Source organism: Platichthys flesus, chromosome 10 (genome assembly GCF_949316205.1).
Source record: "Platichthys flesus chromosome 10, fPlaFle2.1, whole genome shotgun sequence".
NCBI classification, from domain to species: domain Eukaryota; kingdom Metazoa; phylum Chordata; class Actinopteri; order Pleuronectiformes; family Pleuronectidae; genus Platichthys; species Platichthys flesus.
The window spans coordinates 14,724,085-14,749,693 of record NC_084954.1 but is presented as its reverse complement, the minus strand read 5'-3'; the positions used below and the strand labels follow the sequence as shown (position 1 = coordinate 14,749,693).

Below are 25,609 nucleotides of genomic sequence, written 5' to 3'. Positions count from 1 at the left end.
TGGCCACACACACAGACAGGTCCAGAGCTTTTATTATTTGGTACCCATGAACAGATTACAGGTGCTTGAGTGTTTTAGAGTGCCAGTGGTCGTTTGGCTGATTGAGAAACTAAAAGCACAGAATGCCCTGATAATGTTACATGCATAGTTATGTGCCCATATAATAATAAAGTGTGCTTTTGGATAATGAAACGTTGCCAATTTACATCTACAATGCACTTTGTACACAGTGTCATTGTGTTTGTGCTGAGTAACATTTGGTACATCGACTCGAGTTAAGGGTCTCTTCTCTACCGTATAATCAAGAGGTTACTGATTCATGATAATAATGCTGATTATTAATATGACCTGTACAGTGTGTCGCATCACAAAGAATTGAAAAAAGACAGATGATTCACTCATTCTGCAGTGTAGTCCGTCACTGTAGCAGTTGCTTGCCTCAGGGGGAGCTGTGAGATTAAAATCTCTTCAGTCTGAGCTCTTTCCTGCCCGGAGAAGAAGGTTGAAGCCACAGTGGAGCAGAGAGGCCCTAATGTTCAGAGTGCCGCGGCCATGACGGCTCAAAAATTGTTCCCAGTTGCACTTTAGGGCTTGATGTCCTGTCATTGAGGAGTTTTGCTTCAGTTCAGGTTTCTTTTTGTCTCCATCTGTGTGCGTCTTTGGAGAATCAAGCCATCTTCCCCTAAGTTAACGCTCCGTTATGATCCAATACCATGCACCATTTTACCCACAGTCATTACAACACCAGACACTAGTAGATGGAGAGTTGTGGTTTACATTTGGCCGAGCAAGAGCGGGCAGCTTTCATCGTTTTTAGAAATAAAAAGATGGGACAATCATGCAGTACAAAAACGAAACAACCTAAATGATCCCTTATTGGGCAGCAGGCATTGTAACAGCTCCATGATTGGAGAACAGATATTTTTGACATCATGACGTCCGTCAGTAAAATGTGAATACATTGTTGAAATACTCTAATGCGGTTTCTCTGGTTTCATGTCCACCAGATGAACCCATGGCACTGGAAACTTTAAAAATAACATGACAGTTGGAGCATGTGGAGGCTATAACCCATGTGACTGTGCACACTAGACCTACAGTAAACCTCAAATCACTGTTTCATGGCCACGTGGGGCCATTTCTTTAAGTATCTCTGTTATTCTCCCAGGCACACAGATGCTTGAATACGATTAGTTTGTAGCAGCCTGAAAACGTTTATGAACGTGAAGTCAGGAGTCAGAGATAGGGGTGCTGAGATAATTAATGCTGTCATGTTAAATTCACTATTAATCTGAATGGCCAACACCATTTTATACCAGTTTCAGAATATTTTACAAAATCAGGGGTTGTCAATTCACGTCAGTCTGCATTTACAATCCACATTACATGTGTGATCAGATGGGCTACAGAGAAAATACACTTGATGCTCAACAATGAAATAAAAAAAAGAATTGAATTGCAGTTACAGCCATTTACCAGTAGAGGCTGCTTCAGCCCCATCAGCACCCCTTACTCCAGTGTCCTTAAAGCCCGGTGCTTAAAAACACAAATTTGCCAACTAGATATATATTAATCTTTGCCACATGTCTCAGTATTGTAGAGACAAAACATTGCTTCTCCAACAAAGACTTGGGTGAAACTCCGACAGTGTGTCTGGATGCTACATTAAGCCCTTTATGCCAGATTCTGGAATGTAATGAAGCATGAAAGGCTATAACTTTTAAATATCAGTTTTGTAGATGTCATTAAATATAATCTATGGGAGATAAAAGACAACTTTTTTTATGTTGAAAACGGCCCAACCTTTAACTGACATGTCATGTGCTTTATAAGAAACAGATACAATAGAAATTTCAAGATTATAAAAAGAGGTTGGGTATATATATATATATATATATATATATATATATCTTTAAAAAAAGATATAAGTGTTGTCATGCTTTGTTTATTGCTGGCTGTCTTGTGAGCATATAGACAAACGTTAAACAGATTTATGTCTCTGTAAATGTCTCTGCCTCTTTGACTTTTTATTTTAGGGTATGTCCCCCATATGTTTTAAAGCAATAGTCAATTCATTGCAAATAACATTTAAATGTAGCTTTTTTAATCAAAGAATATTGTTGCTTTTAATATCCAATTAACATAAATATAAAATAAAAACAACATAAACAAATCAGCTTAGTCGACTAACGGCCTCACAAACAAATTTGCCGACTATGTGATGAAACAAGGGCAGCGCTGGTCTGGATGTGCTTATACTGGATGCTGCATGCCATGTGTAGTGATGGCTGAGGTTCCCCTTGTCAGCATTGTCCTTTTCCTCAGTGGTTTGCGTTGGGTCGTTCACCCCAGCAGGCCCGGTGCTCCTCTATCAGTACAGTCCTCGGAGCAGCGTGTGCAAGGCAACGCACAGCAGCCCTGTCCAGCCTGGCTCCGCTGTCCATGCCCCGGCCACTGTGCGGGGGTCATCCCCCCAACAGGGTCTGGCTGGGCCCCTCCAGAACAGGCTGTGTCAGGATGACTGCATCAGGCCTGTCAGGCGCTTCCCTGTCAAAGACTTGCCCTGAAAGATCAATTCAGACGACCCGGATCAAAAGACTTAGATGCTGAGAGCAGGAGGTACTTTGTAAATCACACAGAATCTCTGCCCACAAGGTGATTTGATTTAAAATGCTAAGCTGCAACCATTCATGTGACTTATCTTACGCACACGTTCACATCCTGGCACAGGTTTTAAAGCCACAACAGAGTGTAATATGGTTTTAATTGCAAAAGCCACTGATAGTGAGGCAGCCAGTGTGGTTTGTGATATGAACAGCCCCAGCTCCAAATGACTTACCACACTGCGGGTGAACTTCTCCAGGGAGGTGCGGCGGCCCTGTTCAGTGTCTGCTGGCTGCTGCTTTGGGAGGGGGGGAAGCAGGGTGAGTGTTTGGGTCAGGTACGGGTGTCGACGGGGGAGAGTCGGGGATGATGTCGTTAGTGAGGAGAAAGGAAGAAAAATAAGGGGAAGGGGGGCCAAGCATGTCAGAGATGAGGGCCAAGGACAATGCAAGGGGGGGTTGCATATTAAGGGGGAGTGGTGTGAGTGGAAAGCCCGCAAGAAGGAGCAGTGTCCAAACGGGGGAAAGGGCAGAAAGGCGAGCATGAAGAGAAGCAGCTGTGATTGGCTGAAAAGCTCCATATTACACAGTAACAGCTACATGAGCGTTTGTTGAGCTGTGCACGTCTTCACATGACACTGACAAGCTTCATGATGTGGATACAATCACATAAAACACAATCACCTCCTAATACAACACTGGTGCATATGAGGCTGCATCTGTCAACCTATATAATTACTGGTCGTCCCTTGACATCTTTATAAATTTAGCTGCAGATTGGTATTTACTCTTTAAAGCTGTGTCATGATCCCTTGAAAGCTCAAACTAAGTTTCAACCTGCTGACTGTCATTGCATATGACAGATAAAAACTATTTTTTTTAAACATATGCTGGAGGATGTTAAATTAAATTAAAAAATTTAGTTAAATTAAATAAAAAATAAATAAAAAATAAATAAATAAATAAAATACATTTAGGAAAAAAAAATACAAACATCCAGGGGCTTTTTTAAATTCTGTACGCTTGTGTAAAGGGTCACAAGTTTAATTGTCAAAATATCCAGTATTGAAGTTTAAATGGGACTGATTAATTTTAGGTGCATATTAGCTAAATTATCATAAATGTATTTAATTAGTTATTAATAGGAAATATTTTTAAGATTTTTGAATCTTAATGGCAATACTACATTAGAATGCAGGAACAGATTGATGAACACCTGCTGATATATGAGGATTCCCAATATCTTATCAATGGAACACACCACGTTACAGTAACACATAGTTATAACTTTATTCAAAACAAAATTTAGTTTTGCAACATAATAAATCACGTCTCCACAGCACCATAATGTTATCTCAGTGAAAAACCTCATGTGAATATTGACACATAGAGCTGTTCAGGCTTGGACTCTGATCATGAGATAGAAGTTTGGTGGTGATAGGACAATGCACAGTAGAGTTATGACAACATCGTCTCCTTTTGCGAAAGATGAACCTTCGCCGTACCTCAATGTTTACACGGTTTGAGGGAATATCTAACTCTTTGAGTTAGTTTGTATCTTGTGATGAAACTCATTTCAATTTGAGGTTGATCTGATGTAAGCCCTGGTACAAGTATCTCAAAATAAAAAGGTGGAATATGGCCAAAATGGCCACTAAATGCAAATTAGCAGTCTTCCTATTGCATTTTTCAAATTGCATCTATAGACCTTTTTGTTTGCCTGGTCATAATACACACGTGTATCGATTTTTGTGAAGATCGGTTAATGTGAACACGTTCTGGGGGGTCACTGGGTTTTCCGTTGAGCCATTTTGCCACATTTTTTCCCTCCAGAATACGCACATTTCACCACTTTCGAATTTTGTGCAAAATTTGGTAAGAATTTGAGCATGTTAAGGCCTTCAAAAAGCCAGTTCATTTCCCTTAAATTTTTTTTAATAATAATCCTTACAATGTCACTGTGTGTCAGTGCCTGTCAGTGCTCGGGCCCTAATGATGAAATGATGTAAATGTACATTCAACAACCCTCCAGCAGTAGTGTAATATGGATACTACCCTAAGCTACATTCGTTTCTAAATCTCTGAACAAACATCAGGGAGGTTTATATGGTTTTGTTAATTATGCTGCTACTCTGGTTTATTTCTTTCTTCATTTTTTTTGGTCTTTGTCTTTATGTGTTTTAGGCTATATGAGAAATGCAATAAAAGTTACTTTTATAAAAGGAGAGGTGGTGTCGTGGTCAGTGAGTGCAGCTTACCTTCTTTCTGGCTAACAGGAGGTCTTGGTAGATGTTGGATCGCAAAAAGCGTGCATAGCTGTCACTTTTCATTAGCTTGAAAATGTGCTCCTGCAAGACAAAGAAGAAAAGTGATGAGATGAGAGAGAGAAAGAAAGAGATGTCTGATTGTAGCTATGCACTTCATGCATTGTGTGATTTTAGAGAGGAAGAGGATGGGGTGTGCGCAAACCGATCGTGCTGAGTAATGTGCTGCCAGTGAGAGGCGTCGCACGTGACACACCGGCGGCCCACGTTGAAACCAGAGGAATCCACGGCGAACAACCTATTCACGCCATTACTCGCCTCATTAGGCCCTGGCACAAACACACTCTGTCATTCTTCTTTCCCTCCTCCCTCCTTTCTATTCCTCCATGCCCTCGCGTTCATTCACTTGTGTAACGTGAGCGGGGTGGAAGGGTTCAGTGCTTTTGTGGGGCAAGTGTCGGAGACAGGAAGTGTGTGTGTGGGGGAATGAACTGTTGGATAAACCCATCTGAACTTCTGAAGGAGCTTTTTTACTTGCAAAAGATCTTGTACGGCTGAAATCTTCTTTTTAGATGAAACAACAGACAACACAAAGTACTGTCATTTTAATGGGATAGTTCACCCAAAAATGAAAATTCACTGATTATCTACTCACCATTGTGACAATGGAGGGAGGGGTGAAGTATCAACTCAAACCGGCATCAATTACACCAAGTTTTTAGCCTAGATGTCCTCTGATATTCTGCTCACCTGACTTTCTACTTACATTCTCAAATCTGGCTCGTTACTTTTTTCAATCTCCACGGATGACAACACAACGTAAAAGACGTAACAACACATTAGGTTGTCAACAAAAGAGGAAAACGATCCTATTATGTGTACGTATAACTTATTTCCTTACTTTTTACTTTTGTACATAAGTACATTTCAGAGCCTCTACTTTCTTACTTTTACGTGAGTAAAGGAACCTCTACTTTACCAGTCTTTTTTGCACAAGTATCTGTACTTCTACTCAAGTAAAGAATAAGTGTACTTTTGCCACCTCTGGCAACTGTACCCCTGAATCTCTAAAACTTTGTGTGGACTCAAACACTTCACGCATCCCTCCATCGGCATAGTGGTGAGTAGATAATGAGTGAATTTTCATTTTTGGGTGAACTATCCCTTTAATAACCTAAACTCCTCTATATGACTCCCTATTACTAGAGGTTGTATCTCTGTGTACAGTGGCAGGTGTTTTTACACTGTATCTGTTTGGGTTGTGAGAGCTGTGAAGAAAACGCCACAGTCCACCTGAGCGTCCTCGTAGCTGTATCGTCCGGGGTCTTTCAGGTTCTGGCTCGTGCGCTCGTAGCTGTGAGAGTCCAGGTTGATGGAGCTCGGCGCCCCCTCAGCCAGGAACTCCTGCCAGATCTCCTGCGCCCTGGCGGGGACGTCCTGGAGCGGCCGTCGCTTCAGATCCTGCACTGCTAACCAGAACCTACACAGTGTCACATTGTCACATCCAGTCAGTGTCAACGTCCCAGGAAAACAGATACAGTAAATACAAAAGCTGATTTTGTTTTTACTGTGTATCATATTTACGGATGACGCCATTTTCAATAGATAATTGCAACGTTGATTTGAAATATTTCAATATAATGTGCAATATCCCACATGACTTACTCTTTTTTCATTTAATTTCTACTTACTGCTGCTGTGTTTAGTATCTTAGTCTCATTTTTATGTATATCTACTAACAGGCACTGCTTTGGCATTACTCGGTATACACTTAATTTTGATTTAATTTCAAATACACTTATTGTACTTATACTTTTATTCATATACACTTGTATTTTAGACTTATGTCGTTCTTTTTCGTGTTTTTTTTACAGTAATCTATTCTACCTAATATTGTTCTATACTGTAAAATATCTAATATCCATCAAGATAAATAAAGTCTTGTTAATAAAATCTCATATTGTTTTACAGTAGAGTATGTTACACTAGCAGCATTAAATAAACTAAGGTTCTAATTGTAAGTACTCAGTGTTATTTATACTATAATACTTGAATATAACCCTGCAGGTAAGTAAAGTTCACGAATTTGTTCAGCAAAATCTCTCCAAGGAGTTTAGGTTTGCATCTGCTTTTGTTTATTTATTTTCAATATATCCGTTGACTCAGATGAAAAGATCAAACTCATTTAGGAGAATGATATTTATGAGTGTTTGTAATTTGGTGCAGATCCAAATAAAAAGTGGATCTAGTGAACTCGACTAAGTGCCACTCTGTTTTGGGGATTTGTGCAGCAAGATGTGACAAAATTAAACTCTGTTTAAACTTCAAGAGCTCTTGTGTTACTGTATCAAAAGTGGATTTCACTATTGTGACACTAAGAAATGAGGAGCTGCCAACAGAGATCTTCACGCTCTCACTTCTAACTGCTCAACCTCAGATTTCAAACTGACACTGACTCAAGTGAAAGCTTAATCACTTGAGACAACTTCTCAGTAGTTCTATCTCACTGCCTGTAAATTGACTTTGATGTTTAGAATGGGTGGAGTTTCCCTCATGCTACAATAACCCACACAGGGAACCGGTGGGACGAATATGAAATGTTGAAATGAGATGTGGATGGCGGCCTCACCGCAGGTTCTCTGAGCTGAACTCTGACTCCAGGAACTTCAGGAACTGGTCTCGTCCCACCGGGTCCTTCAGGGCCTCCTCCAGAGAGAAGCCCCATCTCTTCACACGCTGCTGGCTGGGGTCACGACTGTTCCCAATACAAGATTATAAGACAAAAAGAGATCAAATTAGTGTGATATTTTCTCTACAAATTTCAGAACTAAGTGAACCTCGTCTCTTGTTTGAGATCAGATGCAAACAGACAGATCCCAACAGTTCACCAGCACTGAGACCTCTACTTTCTACATGATCCAAGCATTATCAACCCCCAATAAACTGTCTGCTAACATCCCAAAATCGCCACATCCTCACCTCGCCTCCAAGTCCCAGAAGGACGTGTCGTCACTGACCCAGGGGTTGGAGGGCTCCGAGGCCGACACAAAGGGGTCGTAGTCCATGAACTGCTCCGTGTAGCTCATCAGACTGTCGGCCACTTTGGAAACCTTCATACAGTGTCGGTCCAGCTGCATGTTCAGGAAGGTCATCTGATGGGGAGCAGACGAGAGACTAATGAGGAGGATGAATAATCCAGCAGCTCATCGGTCTGCATCTCTGACTGCCATCATGATGGATTGTGTCAGGCGGTGTCGCTGGTGGGGACATAAGGAGAAGAGTCACCTCCTTCTGGATGTCCTCTTTGGTGGACTTCCTGGTCGGCTGCGAGCTGCTGTGGATGGGACTGGGCTGACTCTGGCCGTCGTCTGGGACCCCGTACACCGACTGCAGAGAGCGATGGCAGAGACGTGCTTATTTTGTTTTGATGGGATTTGTATTTGCTATAACTCTGTGCAGAGCTGTGACTCGCTGTCATGATATCAGTTGCTGTATTTGTACGGTGATTTTCTGCTCTTGATGACAACTCAAAGCACTCTGCAGTTCAGTTCATTCACACATTAACACGGCATCTATGTGCATCAATAGCACACTGGCACGGGCAATTTGGAGTTCAGTATCTATACAGAACAAGAAGGTCAGTAGTTTGTCCTCGAGTCTGCAAGTGAAAGTATCCTTGAGCAAGACTGATCCTCGAAAAGCCCCTGACGGCTCTGCAGTCACAAATGGAATTTGGGACTGAGAGAAAACGTTCTGAGTAAAGAAAAAGCGGCCTGAATGTAAGTGAATAGGTCAACGTGAGCTGTAAATGATGTAAAGTGTTTTTAGTGATCGTAACAAAGTGACTAGAGAATTGCTGTATAAATGCAGACTGTATGCCATTTGCACTCACACTCATTGACGTACTACATTCCCCTTTCTAGTTGGTGTATACTCCCCCTGAAGGCGTATTGCTCCTGATATTAACCCCCCCACTCACATAAAACAGCAGCCACTTGTCAATGTCATTTCTCTGAAGGTTTTCTATAGACCAGAGAGGAACCTTCTAACATTACACAGTGACAGAGCTGTGCTTACAAATGGCAGCCACCAGGTGCAGACTGTATGCCATTTGCACTCACACTCATTGACGTACTACATTCCCCAGTGCCTTACTCTAACCGTAACCATGACAACTACATTCCTGACCACATCACCTACTCTAACCCAGACCTCCACCTCATTATAGCCTGAATCCAACCTATATGTCGTCACTTTGTCAGGTCTATAACTCAAACGGGTCCTCACAAATATACAGAGCACAGTAACGCTAATGCAAAATTTAATCAAAATAAACCCACAGATTTAATTCTAATAAAACTATATGGTAATTACGTTTGTGAATACATCGAATAGATTATACTAAAGTGAAGTATTATTATTATTTTACATTGAGTGCAATGTATTTTTGTCCAAAATATAATAAAGAATTAATAGTGACACTACTACTACTATACTATATAATAAATATATTCTATAGAAAATACATTTTAATTTTAAATATAGTTTTGTCAATGTAAACGAAAACATTTAGAAGACATATAGCAAAGAAATTTAATATAATTTTTTTTTTTGTCTTCAGTTTCGTTTGTTGAAGCTCCAACGCCACTAAACCTGATATTGTTTTTTTGTCCAGAAGTCTCAACTTTTTGAAAATATGACCCCAGCTGTTCTATAATCCTGTGTGGGAAGATGGTGGAACGATAACGCAGATAAAAGACATTAATATCGATGTAGGAAAGCCACCCTCCCAGTTTCCTCTGCTCACCTTTTTCACCCTGTGTGGGTTCTTCTCTCTTCGGCACTTGCGGATGTCCATCTCCGTGGTGTTGACGCAGCCGGGCTGTGGGAGGCAGCAGGAGACAGATGAGTGTTGCTGGGTCAGATAACAGGGTTTCTCCAGCAGTGCATTGTCTGCGCCTGTCCTCTTCAAACAATATGCCACTGTTCCTCCATTCAGCCAATGCCACGCTCTCTGAAGGCTTGTATGCAAAGTGACTGGCACCAAATCTGATTCTGCCACCAGCGACAACAACAGGCCTCCCTGCTGAACAGTGCGAGGAGCTGAATCTGCAATTTTTCAGGCTTTAAATGCCAAAATTGTCAACCCACATAACAAACCCTTCGTTTATTTCCTTTTTTTTGTTGCAGCCTCTGACCTTATTTTCCTCTTCTCTTTTTTTGTGACCCAACAAACTCACCACAGGCCGATGGACGTCCCAGAATGCCCTCTCCTGGCTGTCCAGGATCTTCCTCTCGGCCTTGTCCTTCTTCCTGTCGATCCTGCAAAAACAGAGGACACAGGCCGCTTCCTCACACCTCTGAAATATCAGGTCAAACAGCACCAACTCAACAAACCAGGCCTCTGAATGAACGAACAAGCACTCTCTGGCACACACACATACACTGAAACCACTGACAGTGCAGACTTGGGAGAAAATAACTGATGAGTGTGGGTCTTAACCTGTCTGGTCACTTCACCCGCCGTGCCTGGTGCTTCCTCTGATCAGGCCAAGCTCTTACATAACTGGCATTTACCAACCGGGCCTTTCTAGGTGGTTTATACTCCCCCTGAAGGCGTATTGCTCCTCATATTAACCCCCCCACTCACATAAAACAGCAGCCACTTGTCAATGTCATTTCTCTGAAGGTTTTCTATAGACCAGAGAGGAACCTTCTAACATTACACAGTGACAGAGCTGTGCTTACAAATGGCAGCCACCAGGTGGAGGTATTACATCACACAGGAGTTGGGGAGAAACGTTTGTGTGTTTATGTGTGTGTGTGTGTGTGTGTGTGTGTGTGTGTGTGTGTGTGTTTCTAATTCCATAGGGTAATACTTGTATTTAATGCTTGTATACCCCTCCAGTCAAAGCAGAGCATAAAATAAGAACATTCCGAATTAAAGAATGGGTCTGATGCCCAGCATCAGACCCAGGCTGAAGGTTATTTCCTCTTCCTTGGGGAAATAACACGAGCATCATGCATATGGTCAAAGGTTGTTGTTTCATATATTTGAATGTATAAACCTCATTAGTATCAACCAACATCTCTCCCCACAGCCCTCCTCCTGTAACTTTGACCCATCAGTGTGACACTGACGTCAACAGGCGGCGTGTTGTGATTCACTCGTGAAGTACACAACGTGACTCACTTCACTTGAGCCTCAGCTTGCATGAAGATGAATTCCCACTTCCTGGCAAAGGCCCTCTGCAGCCGGGCAAGGTTTTCCTGGAGGAACCAATCAGGACAGAGAGACAGGTTGTTTTTAATTCAAGACCTTTAGATGATTTTCATAATCCGTTCCCTGTGAGGCTGGGTAGTGTCTTTATGTTACTGTTGCTGAGATGGGACGACCTCTGACTCACTGGGAAACAAGTCATTTTTGGATCCACACCAATTGTACCCACTCATAAATATCAATGTTTTTTTGTTTTTTTTATCAATCTCCTTGAATTAATCTTTGAGAAATGAAAGCAAATGTTGAATAAAACCCTTTATATCTTGCAATTTTAAAGAAAATTAAAAAAAACATTCCTGACTCAGCTCTTTGATCTGGATCCACAACAAAATGAAATGAGCTCTACTCTGACCCACACAACAACCTTCTACCAAGATTCATCCTAATCCATTTTTAGACGCTAAACTGCATTTCGTTGTATAATTACTTGTACTGTGCAATGACAATAAAGTTGAATATAATCTAATCTAATCTAATCTTTTGCATAATCTTGCGGAAATGATAACTAATAAATGCATTCTTATAGAAATAGTTTAACATTGTGGGAAATATGCTGTAGGTGTTTTCCGAGTTCCTGGAGAATACCCACACAAACACAAGGAGAACATGAAAAATCTTCACAGAAAGACCCGTGGCTGAATCAAATAGGATTTGAACCAAGAACCTTCTTGCTGTAAATCTCACCAAAAAAGTTACATAAGTAATAAGTAATACAATTTCTTTTATTTCCAGAGTTGTATTTTTATATCATCTCTGATCTGAGACCACAAGGGATGATTCCTATCAAAGCTTCATCACAAACTCGTGAGTTCACAGAGTGTGATCCAGCACTGCATGAGGCATTGTGCTTTGCATATAAACTCACACATCAAAGCTGCGTATTAAAATGTGTGTCCACTCAATAACAAACCTAAATGAGCATCTGTTGAAGACACAACACATGACCTCATTACAAACAGAGGAAAAAATACTGAGGACCAACTAACAGGCGTGTAACAGTGAGAGCAATGAGGCCCGGAGGCATAAAGTGACCTGAATATGGAGAAAGGAAATGTACTGGACAATAGTTGCAGAGTAACTCAGAATATGAAAATGCAGTGGGTTGCTGTAGTGTAACCAGCAATCAGCTCTGCTGACACCTCCCCTGAGACTGTATCGATCTGCTGATGCAAAGTACGCTCACAGATACCTTTGTTTACATTTTGGAGACAGTTAATGACTGTGTGTCATTCTGCCAAATGGTGCTTCTGAGAGAAAGAAGAGCGACCTTCATCGAGTCTGTGTCAAAATCTGTAATGTGATAAAGGCTTTTTTGCTCGGAGGAATGGATTTTGGCATTTCAAGGCCCCAGAGGACTGGATATCAGCGCTTTTGTTCCTCAGGAAAGAGGACATTCATTGGGTCATCGTATTATGGTACATTCACAATGGGAGCTTAGAAATGATTAACTTGCTGGCAATAGGCACAAACCAAATTGACAGTAACTGTACTTACAGCCTCGTAGTCGGCCAGCTCGAGCCTGGCCTTATTCTGCATGGTGCGCTTACACAGGTAAATGGCTGGAGGGGGGAGAGAGAGGAAGAGAGGGTGAGACATGAAGGGGACAATGGAGGTGGAGAGATGGATCATCTGCTTTGCACAAAACAATACAAACGGGTCTCTGACGGCTGGTAGTCTTTATTTACTGAGGTCTCAGCTGTGTGAACCAACACTAATGAATGTTACACCGGAGCAGGCAGGCGTTGTGTCATCTTCCGAAATAACAAGCCTCAAGTAAATGTCATGGAAATGAGGCTGTATCTGTGACTGTCTGGCTAATCTCATCCCATAGGACCCTTCTCAGGGGGCAGCAGATACATTATAGGGAACGGCCCCCATGGATCAATACTCAACGGGTGTCAACAGCGGGCCGACAGTGTGAGGCTGTGTATCAGCTCCGGAGGAAGACTGACAGCTGAAGGGTTGAGAGGGATCTCGCTGGTCGGGAAATGCAGACATAAAAAAAAAAAACCCTGACAGACAAGAGTGTGACTCACCATAGTCTGTGTTCTCAGGCTCCCAACAGTTTGACGGCCAGAAGTACGGAGACTGATGAAAGCAGAAGGGGAGGAAACAGAAACAGATTCGGTTGATTTGCTTGTATATCTGAAATACTTCCGATTCCTTACATACAAGTAGAGAAGAACAACAATATTCTCCTGTAGGGTTCTTCTCCCCCCACCCTCACTCCCCCTGCACTTGTCTTCCACACTCTAAAGACGACTCTTTGTTTGATAATGATCCTTGATGTCAACGTGCTGCACGCAACTATCTGGGGAGCCATGGTAGCAATATTCTCTCTATCCATATTTAATTGTCTATTGCAACTGATATTACACATTCAAAGTTCATTCCCGAGCCCATTAATAATGGATCACTCACATCTACCATGCATTCTTAATAGCAGGGCCAGATTTAGAACTCTACGGAACCTGACCACATATTTCATTCCCACTATAACTCATAATGATAATTAGCCAACGAGAATGAAAAAAGGCTGATGGTGAGGGATGTGCTTGTTGAATGAACAGACAGGTTAACATGCTCCTGTTCAGCACCGTGCGTCTCAAGGAGGATGAGGTTCATCTGTTCGGCACAAACCGGAGACATTTGTGACAAACAGCAGAAGACGGTTGTCATTAAATCTAGGTCCTCTACCAGTTTCCTGTCTATTTTAAGAGGAGCAAACAAAAACTCGGCTGTCACTCTGCCTCACAGCACAACTAATGGAGAATAGCCAAATACGTTTCAAATGCTCCGTGGACTCATTTTTTACAGCCTCTGATGACGTGGGCTTGTTGCATCACGACAACATCAGAGGGAATATTTTTAGCCGCCGCTGAATGAGCAAGTGTGACACACGCTGGCCTCCCTGCGCGGGCACAACAATGGCTTTTAATCTCGAGCAGTGGAGGTGAAGATAAATGCGTTCGGAGGTAGATTGAGGAGGAAGAGGAGGAGGAGCGGGGGAAAGGCTGGTGACAGGGAAAAGCAGCCAGCTCAGCGGTTCCCATAGGGGAGCTCTGGCTACTGTAGCTGGATTAAGACGCTAATGGCTCAGTCACAGCATGAGTCATCACAGAGCCCATAGCCATCAGTAGGAACCTGTCAGAGTTCATGCTGAACCAGAAGGAGGGAAGACGAAATAAACAAAACACCCCTCTGGCGAGCTGCCGGTCCACAGGCCTTTCAGTGCGACCCACCTCCTGCTGCGACGCTGCGTCCAGCAGAGATGGACGATATCGACCTTGGTGGGATGAGTAATAGGCTTAGCGGGGATTGTTCTCATTACCATCGTGCAACAAACCTATCCCTCTGATAAACTGCCATCATCTCCCTAGTCTGTATTCAAAGACCTCAATTTCAAGTTGACTTACTCATCCAAAGTATACGTCTGAGCCAAATGTGCCGAAATAGTGCAACAAAACCTGCAACATACTGTATAACCACACAACATAAAGACACAACAAGGCTACGATGGTGGGTGTTGCACATGGTGGGAGAGGTTCTGTGGGTACACCCAACACAGTCAAACTTAGTCAGGACTGGCAGAATAATGAATAAATACTAGACAAATTATAGAAAGTGCAGAAAGACCTAAAAACAGTTGTTGGCAAAGTATTTCCCCATATGATTACTCTACGTATAATTTTAATATATTTTACAACGATAGTACAATTGTCACTTTACAACTCAAACTGTATAACAAAGAGTACATCGAGTTAAGGATATAAATATAAGGAATAAACTATTTAAAATTTAAAAACATTACTCCACTTTACTGGATTACTTTACTCACTGTTTATATTATTAATATGATTGTAGTTATTCTGGGATTATATTTTAAGCTTGAAGCTTGCTGAGTTGAATAAAACTTTTCTTCAAGTTGAGTTAACTCACGTTTTAAGGCAGCAGGTTAACTTTTGTTTTTAAGTTTGACCAACTTGAAATTGAATAGAAAGAGTATTAACAATATCAATATATTAAGTATAGAATTTTTTGTGAGAAGACTAAAATGGTTGAGCTGTTTTGTAATACTATAATAATACTACTAATAATAATGATACTAATAATAAAAGATACTTCTATATTATTTTACACAATAAGAAGTCCTAACAATATGTAGTCAAATATACAGAGTATAAACAAAGATCAGTAATAGCTGGCTGATTGACACATATTATGAAAGTAATAATAAATAACAGGAGGCACAGTGGTGATAAGAGGTCGTAAGTGACACTGCAGGTTTGTCCACTGAAACACATGCAGGACTCTACGTGGCGAAGGGTTCTGTACCTGAAAGCGATAAAGGGTTCCATCGTCCTTAAGTGTCAGGACATGGTCAGAGATGGGGAAGATGTAACCGTGTGCAGCGACCAGACTCCCGAGGTGGATGGCTTCAGCTGTTGACACGACAGGTGGCACACAGACTTAAAATTGCCTGTCACTTCATCTGAGATGCTACTCTACCCACATGCAATGACAGATCTCTCAGCAGCCGTACCTGGATCCTCAACGGAGAGGTTTTTCATCAGCCACTGAACGATGTCCGTCCCTGTGGATCGGAGAAGGACATTGGTTAGAAGTGACGTCACTCAGCTGCAACAGATTCAAACCAAAGCCATTATCTACAGACAAAAGATGAGCTTTGGGCAGGAGGTGTTTGTGCTTGGTCTCTGCTCAGAAGCTGAGGGTCAGAGCTGTCAGAGCTGAGTAGGAGTCAACATAATGTTCACAGGTCTGCAGTCCCCACTCTGTCTGACACCCTCGCTGCTCCTGGACAGCACAATGTTTGGCCGCGGCCTCTCCGTGGCGCTGGGCAGAGGCTGCCGAGAGAGAGCGAGCGAGAGGCAGTCAGGCCTGGAGGAGCCGTGTAAAGAAGTGACTCAAAAAACAGCCTCTGGGAGAGCGGGAGCAACTCCCTCGTCCACCACTGGTGACTCATTTCATGCACAAGCACAGACACACACACACACACACACACACACATGGAGGAGTACAGTGTTTGCATGCAGATGGGTAAAGACGGATTCAAAAAAAAGGAAGAGAAAAATAGCATATCTGCGGCATGACAAGGGCAGCGTCATACCACAGGCAGTTTCCCCCCAGTGGCCGAGGTCTTCACTGCAAAGGCATCATCTGCTTCCAACTGTGGCAGCAGCGAACTAAGCGAGCACCAAAGGTCATGTTTGCTTTGCAGTTTCTGACTCGACGGGTCTCGCCAGAGCACTCTCGCTGGGAAAGACTACAGCGCTCTCACATGTGCACACACAATTATCAGCTCATCAGGGGAGATTCAGGATTATTAAGGAGGAAAAAGATTACAATCACACACAGACATGGACAGTAAACACATACACACACATGCACACACAGATACTAACCTGATACCACACTGGGGATCTTGGAGAGGAAGCTTTTGACGGTCCGGATGGCTACACCTCCTGCTTTCTCATCTTGTATTCGTGTCACAATGTCTTCAATCTACAGTGAGGACAGAGGGAGGTCATCTTTAAATTTCAATCACAAGTGTTACGTGTTTCATTTAAAGTTATTTACTCATTCAAACAATTCATTACTGTTGTTTGTAGAAAAATGAGAAATAAAAAATAAAATAAAAAAATACTTTGCTTTTAGCCCATTGCTCTCATCTGAATTGGCTCATACAACATGTATTATGATGGTACAGACATTTTTTATTTTTTCAATATGTAAATCTTTACGATGTGATAAACATACTTTCAGTAAATTAAATGAGCCATTTTCTGCAAATTTTGAGGTTCTTAATTAAAGTTTGGGTCAGTACCCAAATTTGTTTTACATGCTCTCATCAAACACATCACTTTCATCAGACTGATTTCTGCAGTTCCTCTTTTCAGCCTCTGTGTAAAACACTTGGTCTTAGCTCCTGTCTCTTTAAGGCCCCGCTCCCGGCTGCATCTCTAATTGGCCAGCTTGTCCACTCTCTCGTGATTGGTCAAAGGCTTCCACTTTGACCAATCAGTTTGGGAGAATTACTGGAAACTTTTGCAGATTTTCTTTTAGATCCTCAAAAAACCTTTATAAAACTGTGGAGGAAGAAAACCCCCTGAAAAAGTATTGTATAGATCATCATATAAAGTGAATACTGGATGTTTCAGTCCACTGCAAAGATCAGGCCTTGAAGACAGAGTGAGTTGTGATTAAAAATACAAGAGAATTGACTAGTTTACTGAAACACCTCCACATTGTGTATGTTCATGGTAACACTGCTGCATTGTGGGTGAATTGGATGTATCGAGTGCTTTGGTCAGAGGCTCCAGGCCAAGTGTAAGAGGCTTTCACTGCTCTTCCCGAGGGGCCGAGATAAATAAAATCACACCTCAGAAGCTGCCGGAGCCCCAAACACATCACACATCAGCCGCCGGAAATCAGGCCCGGCACGGCTCGCCACTCAACCTCCACACGGGGGAGAACACAGACAGTAAATAACGGACACCCTGTCACTCAAATACATGGACAGTGGACACACGTGTTTAAACACACACATGAACATACAGAAAAAAAACTATATAGACCTGTAAAGGGTTTGGAACAGAAAAATGTACTCAGGTCAAATATTGATGTGAGCAACCAGTGCTCCGATGCCTGGAAGAGTCTTGCTAGAAATCAATCTACATCAGAAAGACCCTGCTTCTGCACACCTAGCTGTATTATCAGCAGACAACCGTCTGCACTACTGTGGCTGCTAAGGTCGGGCTATTAAATTCTTTATGGCTCCCTAAGCATCTGTCTAGAAGTACACTCCGACGCTTGCACACACACACACACACACACACACTCACACGCATATGCCCCCACACACACACAGTATAGCAAAGCTGATTAAGTGAACGTTTCGAGGGTTCATCTCCCGGGCTCAGCAGAACACAGTGATTTTAAAGGAGCTTCTTCTGATTCCTCTCAGCTGAATCATGTTCCCTCAGTCTCCCTCCACAGTTACAGTCTACTTCACGTCACGATCGCAGGCTCACACAGCATCACGCTGCGCTCCAGTTCGTGCCGTTGCGGCACACTTCTGGACCCTCTCTCTCACTCCTCTCTTGCCTCTTTCCTCCACTGATCATTCATCATTTAACACAGCAGATTTGTGAGTGAATTTCTTCCACTGTGGAGAGAATACAGACTCTAAAGCCCTGAATTAAGATGTGGGATATTATGTTAATGCGTTTATAGTTTTTGGGATGAATAATACAAATCTGTTATTCATCTGTCATCCAACAGAATGGGCATCAAATTACATTTGGCTATTACTTGACTTTTACATGTTCTTTGATGATGAGGGCTTAATTATTTCAAGTTTTTCTTACTGTCAACAAAGCCAAAATTAGAATGACACTCCTTTTCTGCCAACAGTTATCGTAAATTCAATCAAGCTGCAACCAATTGCACACACTCACAGCTATCAGCTTTCTAATGGTTCCTATTTATTCATCTAGATCCATGAATTATTCCCTTGGAAATTAGTCAGAAAAAGAATAAGAGAAAGCCTCTATGTTAAAGCTGCCTGCAGGTTCCACCACAAACTGTAATTTTTTCTCTTTCTTTAAATACTGTAGGTCCCATTCTACCATCCTACTGACAAACTAGTCGATAAACAAAAATGTATATCTTTAAACACAGATTACGATACTTGAATGTAAAAGTATTTATTTTCCTAAAATAACTGACACTGTAGTTTGTAGGGGTGAACATGCTGAATGGCTTGAGACTATTTTGAGCAGAGGATAAGACATATTGGGTGAGTAGTGAGTATTTATGGAAGCTGGATGGTGTTTGTGGTGTCAACTTGAAAAATGTGTATGTGGCAACTTGTGGCAACTTAAAAACATGTTAATGGTTATCACTCTGTGAAGGGTTTTCAATGCTTTTACACCACAATGTAGTATGTTAGGAATTTCTTTATTGTTATTGTTTACATGGGACTTTAAGTAATATCACCAGTCATAGTGTTCAACTAATCGTGTAACTTTTGATTCGATGAGCTAAGGAATACTGACTATAGACTCAATATTAAGATAGATGAAATAAGGTGAAGCCAAAGTGTTTTAATTTGCCCCTGGTGGTTGGCTATAAGGTAAAATAAAATATTGCCTCCTCCATGTAAGCAGATGGGACATGGAGAAGGATCTGTCCAGTATGTGTATCGGCAGGTTCTCGATACCATGGCTCAATCCAACGATTGCTAGAACTCAGACTCCAATCGATATCATTGTTGATCGATAATGGCAATCTTATCCATGCTGTTTCAGCTTTAACCGTTTATCACACTGACCAACATACTGACGAGTGACGACATCATCAGTCAAATCAGGTGTCAAGTTTTTAAAGGCCAATCTGAAAACAATGTCTTGAAGTGTGTGTGTGTGTGTGTGTGTGTGTGTGTGTGTGTGTGTGTGTGTGTGTGTGTGAGAGTGAGTGTGTGTGTGTTTCTTTCTCAGCAGTTCTCTCTGTACCTCTCTTTGTGTGTTTTTACTTTTAAACTAATGTAATATTCATCCTCAGTCGTCCTTTGTTCCTGCAGGATTGTGCAGCTTTAAAGTCACAGTCAACGACAAAGCTATACACACTCTTTTGGAGAAGTGGATAAAGAGAGAACAACAAGCGGAGCGTGCATCCAGCTACAGCACATTTACTCAGCCAGCCACCATTACAATCAACCCCACTACCTGGGAAAAGCATTAAGTGGATGACAGGCACAAGGGCCCCATAAATCCAGAACAAAGCAGCCAGATGTATATGGATTTAATAACGCATATAATGCAGAGGAGGGAGGAGCCGGAGAGCAGTGCGTGGCAAGACAATTACCAATCTCACACCATAAGCTTGAGAGAACGTCTTGGCATAAATTATTGACGAGCACCAGCTTTGGAGAATTACTGCTTCAAGTCTGTTGATAAGACTCTCACAGGGGGCATGAGAGAGAGAGAGAGAGAGAGAGAGAGAGAGAGAGAGAGAGAGAGAGAGAGAGAGAGAGAGAGAGAGAGAGAGAGAGAGAAAGAGGGAGGGAGAGGGAGAGAGGGAGGGAGAGGGAGAGGGGGAGGGAGGGAGGGAGGGAGGGAGGGAGAGAGAGAGAGAGAGAGAGAGAGAGAGAGAGAGAGAGCCTTTGTATTTCAGGCCTGAGTTCGCCTACATGTGAGCACGAGCAGTTTTGCACGAGAACAATCAGGTGCACAACAGATTAGCACTGAAACATCACAATCGCTCGTGGGAAGATAAACCCCTCCACGCACAACAATGGAGACAAGGCTTTGAAATCAGTTGAGTTCGATGCCACTGTGACGGACTCCTCGAATCCCCTGACACACAACAACATGGAGAGGATAACGTCCTTTTGTCTCTGCTCCCATGTAAAAACGGACCTTGGTCGGGTTATATAGCGGCACAGAGGGAACGGTGGGCCTCCTTCTCTGCCTATAGGATGAAGGCAGACGAGAAGTACTTGGGAACAACCATAGAAAGTGACCACTGTATCTCCTGCGTGCCCAAGCTAATGGCGTGTGCGGCTCGGTGTGAAGGGCCCTCGAGAGGAGAACGTCGCTGCTCGCCCGTAATAACAGCACTTTGCCCCTCGCTGCACCCGGCTCTATAAATGATTATCAGGAGAACACTTGTGTGTCTTGCAACCGTGTGTTTGCATTCGCAGCACACGTGTGTTCAAAATGTCTGGCACAGCACGTCTGTGTGTTTGTCTGTGTGTCATCCGTCTGTCTTATCTTTTATAGCTCAGAGGGCTGCAGCAGCCACTCTGTATACAACACATGTATGAGGGGAAGGGAGGATGCCGCCTGGGGGGGTGTGGATGTACAAGCAACAAGAGGCCACTACCACTGAACATTTACTCCACATTAATGTCAGGACGGTTCACTCTTCATGTCTCAAGATGTCCCCACTTCCTGCTACATGGCTTTGTAATTGGACTTAATGGAATGAAATAACACCATCTAAATGGGAGCATCAGTGACAAAAATAACCATAAAGTAAATGCGACATGTTGGTAGGCGGCTCCTGATGGAAACATCCACTCCTAATTGAAACTCTGTGACGGTGTTCTCTTTTCTTTTTTTTTTCTTTTCCAAAAATGGCGAGAGATGAGGCTATTAAAAACTGTCCCAGTCTTCAGAAATGAGACCGCTGCTTCTAAAAGACGGATCAGGCGGTAATAGTGTCATTAATGATTCAGCAGTCATCGCAGAGTAGACCTGCCATTGTAGAAAGACGTTGGGGGGGGTGGGGGGGGTGTGTGAGGGAGAAGACAGATGTCCAGTGGATCATTTTTTATCCACTGGGACCTGCGAAGATTAAATCGTGGTCAGACTTTGAAAAGTTTTCAAGTTTGGGAAGTGATTTCCTGATGTTAAGGTGAATGAGAATGACCTTTAACATTACCTCAGTCCTATGTCAATATGATGAGCTGTGGTCTGAATTTGATAGGAAAAATAACTTTTATGGTTGATAAATTGATTCTGACACTCTTTATCTTTATTTGTTGAAATCCTCTTCACGTCCCGATTTTAAAAGTAAATAAAGTTGTCTGAAAACACAGCCTACTCTTGCTTTTCCAGGATTACCAATCCCTGATACTTTGTGTAACTCAAACTTAATATGCTACTAAATTCATTTCTAAAGTAGGAGGTATTGTGAATTATAGGTTTCAGTCTCACTACAGGGGTTTGGAACATTTCAGCATCCAGTTTCAAACAGGTCAGAAAGAAAACAAAAATCATCAGATTCATGTTGTGTCGTACGCCAGAGACGATGGACGCCGCGGTGCTGAAGTGGCAAGTCAGGAATTCATCGGACAAACAGAATCTCTCACTGTGCTTCTCTTTGTTGCAGCTCCATCGCTTCATCTTCTGAAGTCACGGCCACATCCGTCTCCACACTGACCAAGGATGCCTCCTCGGAATTCTCACAAACATACTTCATCAAAACGTCTGGCAAACAGTATGGAGCCAGAATGTGGAAACAGCATGACCCAGTTCAACCTCTGAGCTGATGATCTGTTGCTGACTGGTCTGATTGGACTGGTCCAAATCCTGGACTTGATATATTAGTACACTTTCTGCTTGGAGTATTAACAGACTTGTTTTTCTGTAGCTGCAGTGTTGCCATACCCTACAGTCCCATACTTGTTTTGCATTGCCTTCTAATTGGCCGTAAATCAGTTGCTATGTCAGCTTAGACCAAAATTGACTTTGTTGGTTTGCCCTACAGCTTCAAACTGCTTTATATACTTTAAATTAATTCATTGCCTAAAACATGCAGCTAGACTTTCTTACTGCCTGTATTTTGTTTGCGAAGCTAAGTGATGCCTTAAATGCAATTTCATTTAAACTTCCAGATGCATGACACTTTTGATTGTTACTTTAAAAGTGTGTTTATTGTGTTTCAACAGATATATTTATGTTATGAACATTTTATGATGTCAAATGTCTAAAAACAGCTAGACCTATGCTTTATATCTTATTAAATTAATATGCGGGGAGAGCGTGGCCTAGGGGATAGAGCGGGTGCTCTGCAACAAGAAGGTTGCCGGTTCGAATCCCACTCTATCCCATCTGCATGCCTAAGTGTCCTTGGCAAGATACTGAACCCCTAGATGGCCCCTCATAAAATGATGAGTGTTCTAAAAAAAAAATGTAAGTCGCTTTGGATAAAAGCGTCAGCTAAATGACATGTAATGTAATGTAATGTAAATTGGGAACGTGTATTATCCCAATTTTCTTCCTACAGAAATCAATGATGTTATGTCCAATTTGAATGCATCAGCACCGTAGTAGGAACTAAATTTATCTATTTATCCAAATGTGTGTTTTTAAAATACACGTTTTACATAATTTTTTGAGAGGAATGTTCAAGCGTAGCATGGAGAGCAAGAGTGGGGAAGAGAAAGCAAACGCTCCGGTCGGAGCCGAACCCACACCTGAGGTTTTTGACAAATCTGCATCTGAAGTCAGCAGAGAAATAAGCTGAGCAAATATTCCACACAGATTCATTATTATAATGAAACTGCTTTAACTCTGTGTGTTCTTTTACCAGACTTAATCACCATGGGGTCAGTTACTTTTGGACAGACGGACACTTCTTAGGATTATTTAGCTTCTAAAAATATTTAATTTCTGCTCATTTGCATACAACCACACTAACTGAAGGGCACAACCTAGAATTTCTCTAACTTACTGTACTTTTGCCTAAACGTCCACTTGTTTTGTAAATGATACTGCAAAATGTGACACATGTGGATCGACGCCTGCGAGCAAGTTCAGGCAGCCAACTCGAGCTGCGCTGCTCCAATCATCTGACATACATCATGTGACATACATCATGTGACATACATCATGTTACATACATCATGTGAACTACCTCACTCTCCACAATCATCTACAACACATTGATATTAAGCAGAGAAAATGTCCCATCACCCCCTTTGTTTGCCCTACTGCTGCGTCAGTATTGTTGCCAGTTGCTTCAGCCCCTCCACCACCCCAGCATCCACCTGTGAGCTCCGACGGGGGCTATAAATATTTGCTCATCACTCCAAGCATATCTATGTAATCATATCTGGGGGAGTGATTAGGTCGGAGCCTAGACTCTAAACAATAACCTGTTCTACTGTTTCAATAACTGTTTCAACGCGACTCGTCTGTCTGAACTGTTCATTCTGTGTATGCATGTAGTCTGTCCTGGCTGGTGACGCATCGTAAACTAAACTCTCCCAAGTATACAACCTGTCTCACAGTGCTTTTCTCTCAGTGTCACTTTGACCTCTGTGCCATACTGGGTGCATAATTAAGAGAGTTCCAGCTGGTGTGTGGTGCCCTGGGGAACGAGGTGAGAATAAAGCCTGCTGGCAAGAGAGAGAGAGAGAGAGAGAGAGAGAGAGAGAGAGAGAGAGAGAGAGAGAGAGAGAGAGAGAGAGAGAGAGAGAGCTACATAGAGAAGACCCCCCCTCTTCCTCCCTTCCCTCTCCTCCCTTCTGCCACCTCTCTTAAAATGCCAACTCACGGCGAGGGAGCAGTGAGATCTCACACACCGGGGAGAGAGACACCGACGGCCGAGCAAGGAGCAACACGGCGGACTGGAGAAGCTCCCCCCCGAGCTGTGGTCGGAAACTTTCCACTGTGGAGACGTGTGAATGATATTTGCTCCTCAATCACACGCTGACACGAACACGTGAAAAGAAAAGCTCTTGGCCATTCTCACCAAATCACCTGCCGGGTCTAATATCGCGTCTCAGTGAGGCTGAAAGCTAACGGCTCTGAAAGAGACACATTCGCTGATCCATCTCTTCCCCTAATTGCCATCTCCACGGGAATGCCCTGAAGGAGAAGCTGTTTCTTTTCTGACATGAACAACTGGTTCTCCCATCAGGCCCTGCAGCTGAAAAAAAGACTTTTTACACTCCACCAAAGCCATTTTCCTCTTCTGCCAATACCTCTCAAATGTGACAACTGTGATCGTTAGTATGAATGGATTTGAAACATACTGAAATTGATTGTTTGAATCTGGAGAAGAGGAAATCCCATCGAGTCAAATGGCATAATCTCGACCTGCTGAAGGTTAAGTGTGTGCTCGATAACGTCTTTGTGTTGTTCCGCTGGATGGAGATTTCAGGGTTTTTCTCAAGGATGTGGCAGCACATAACGAGCGTCAGGTGGCGCTCTGGGTTTCACCCGGGTCAACATGTAAATAATGCATCACAGACATCCACTGTATATTCATCCAGTTCTGCCAATCAGCTCCTGTAATTAATTGAAAGGGTTCGGTGACATTCTTTCCTCATGTCGGGTGTTGCCCTGTGGATTCATGTGTAATTTAATCCAACACCAGCAATTAACAGCCTCTTTAGCTGAAGTGGTCACAGCGCAATACGGACCCTGTCCTGACAAAGAGGCTCGGAGGTACACAACTGTTCAGAGAGTCCAATTAGCCTCAGCTTGATGAGGGGCTAGATGCTCCTCGGGGGGGGGGGGGCATCACAGCCGAGATCCAGAGGTGCATTTACTTTGAAGAAGGCGCACCCAGATGAACGGAGAGAGATGATGAGTGTTGCCTGTTTGAGCCAGGTCCGTATGGTAACTGTGAAGGGACCCTGACTGTGTGTGTGTGTGTGTGTGTGTGTGTGTGTGTGTGTCCGGTGTTTCTGTTCCCTCTTCAGGACCATTTACAGCTTAAACAGCTTGTCAGGTCCGTAAAATATAATTTCTAAGATCCTGGTTAAGGTTGAGTTAGGCATACATGGTCATGGATGGGATTATGGAAAAGGTGGCCACAATTAACAAAATTAACAAATATATGTCTGACATCCATGCACAATTTCTGATTCTGCAAGGTTCACTTTTAAGTCATTCCTTGTCGACGCCTAGTTCTTTAGCTTTGAG

General features: G+C 42.6%; 1 protein-coding gene across 1 annotated transcript; it reads right to left on the bottom strand.

The window, feature by feature from the left end:
* Positions 1-14: 14 nt before the first annotated feature.
* LOC133962060 (regulator of G-protein signaling 6-like) lies at positions 15-22,078 on the bottom strand. Its single transcript, XM_062397497.1, has 16 exons — positions 21,974-22,078; positions 16,571-16,670; positions 15,691-15,741; positions 15,483-15,589; positions 13,184-13,235; positions 12,642-12,706; positions 11,061-11,137; positions 10,108-10,189; positions 9,675-9,749; positions 8,153-8,254; positions 7,847-8,019; positions 7,497-7,622; positions 6,161-6,347; positions 4,862-4,951; positions 2,840-2,902; positions 15-2,563 (listed from the first exon to the last, which is right to left on the bottom strand). Exons 1-16 carry the CDS (start codon positions 22,076-22,078, stop codon positions 2,513-2,515), a joined length of 1,506 nt encoding a protein of 501 aa, XP_062253481.1. The 3' UTR covers positions 15-2,512.
* Between the last annotated feature and the right edge of the window lie 3,531 nt (positions 22,079-25,609).

Bases quoted from the DNA above. Each gene is read 5' to 3' on its own strand.
- LOC133962060 (XM_062397497.1), bottom strand. From the start codon at position 22,078: ATGAAGCGATGGAGCTGCAACAAAGAGAAGCACAGTGAGAGATTCTGT. The intron at 16,671-21,973 runs GTACGACACAAC...TCCTCACTGTAG, and splicing joins CGGCGTCCATCGTCTCTGGC to ATTGAAGACATTGTGACACG. The intron at 11,138-12,641 runs GTAAGTACAGTT...TGGTTCCTCCAG, and splicing joins AGCTGGCCGACTACGAGGCT to GAAAACCTTGCCCGGCTGCA.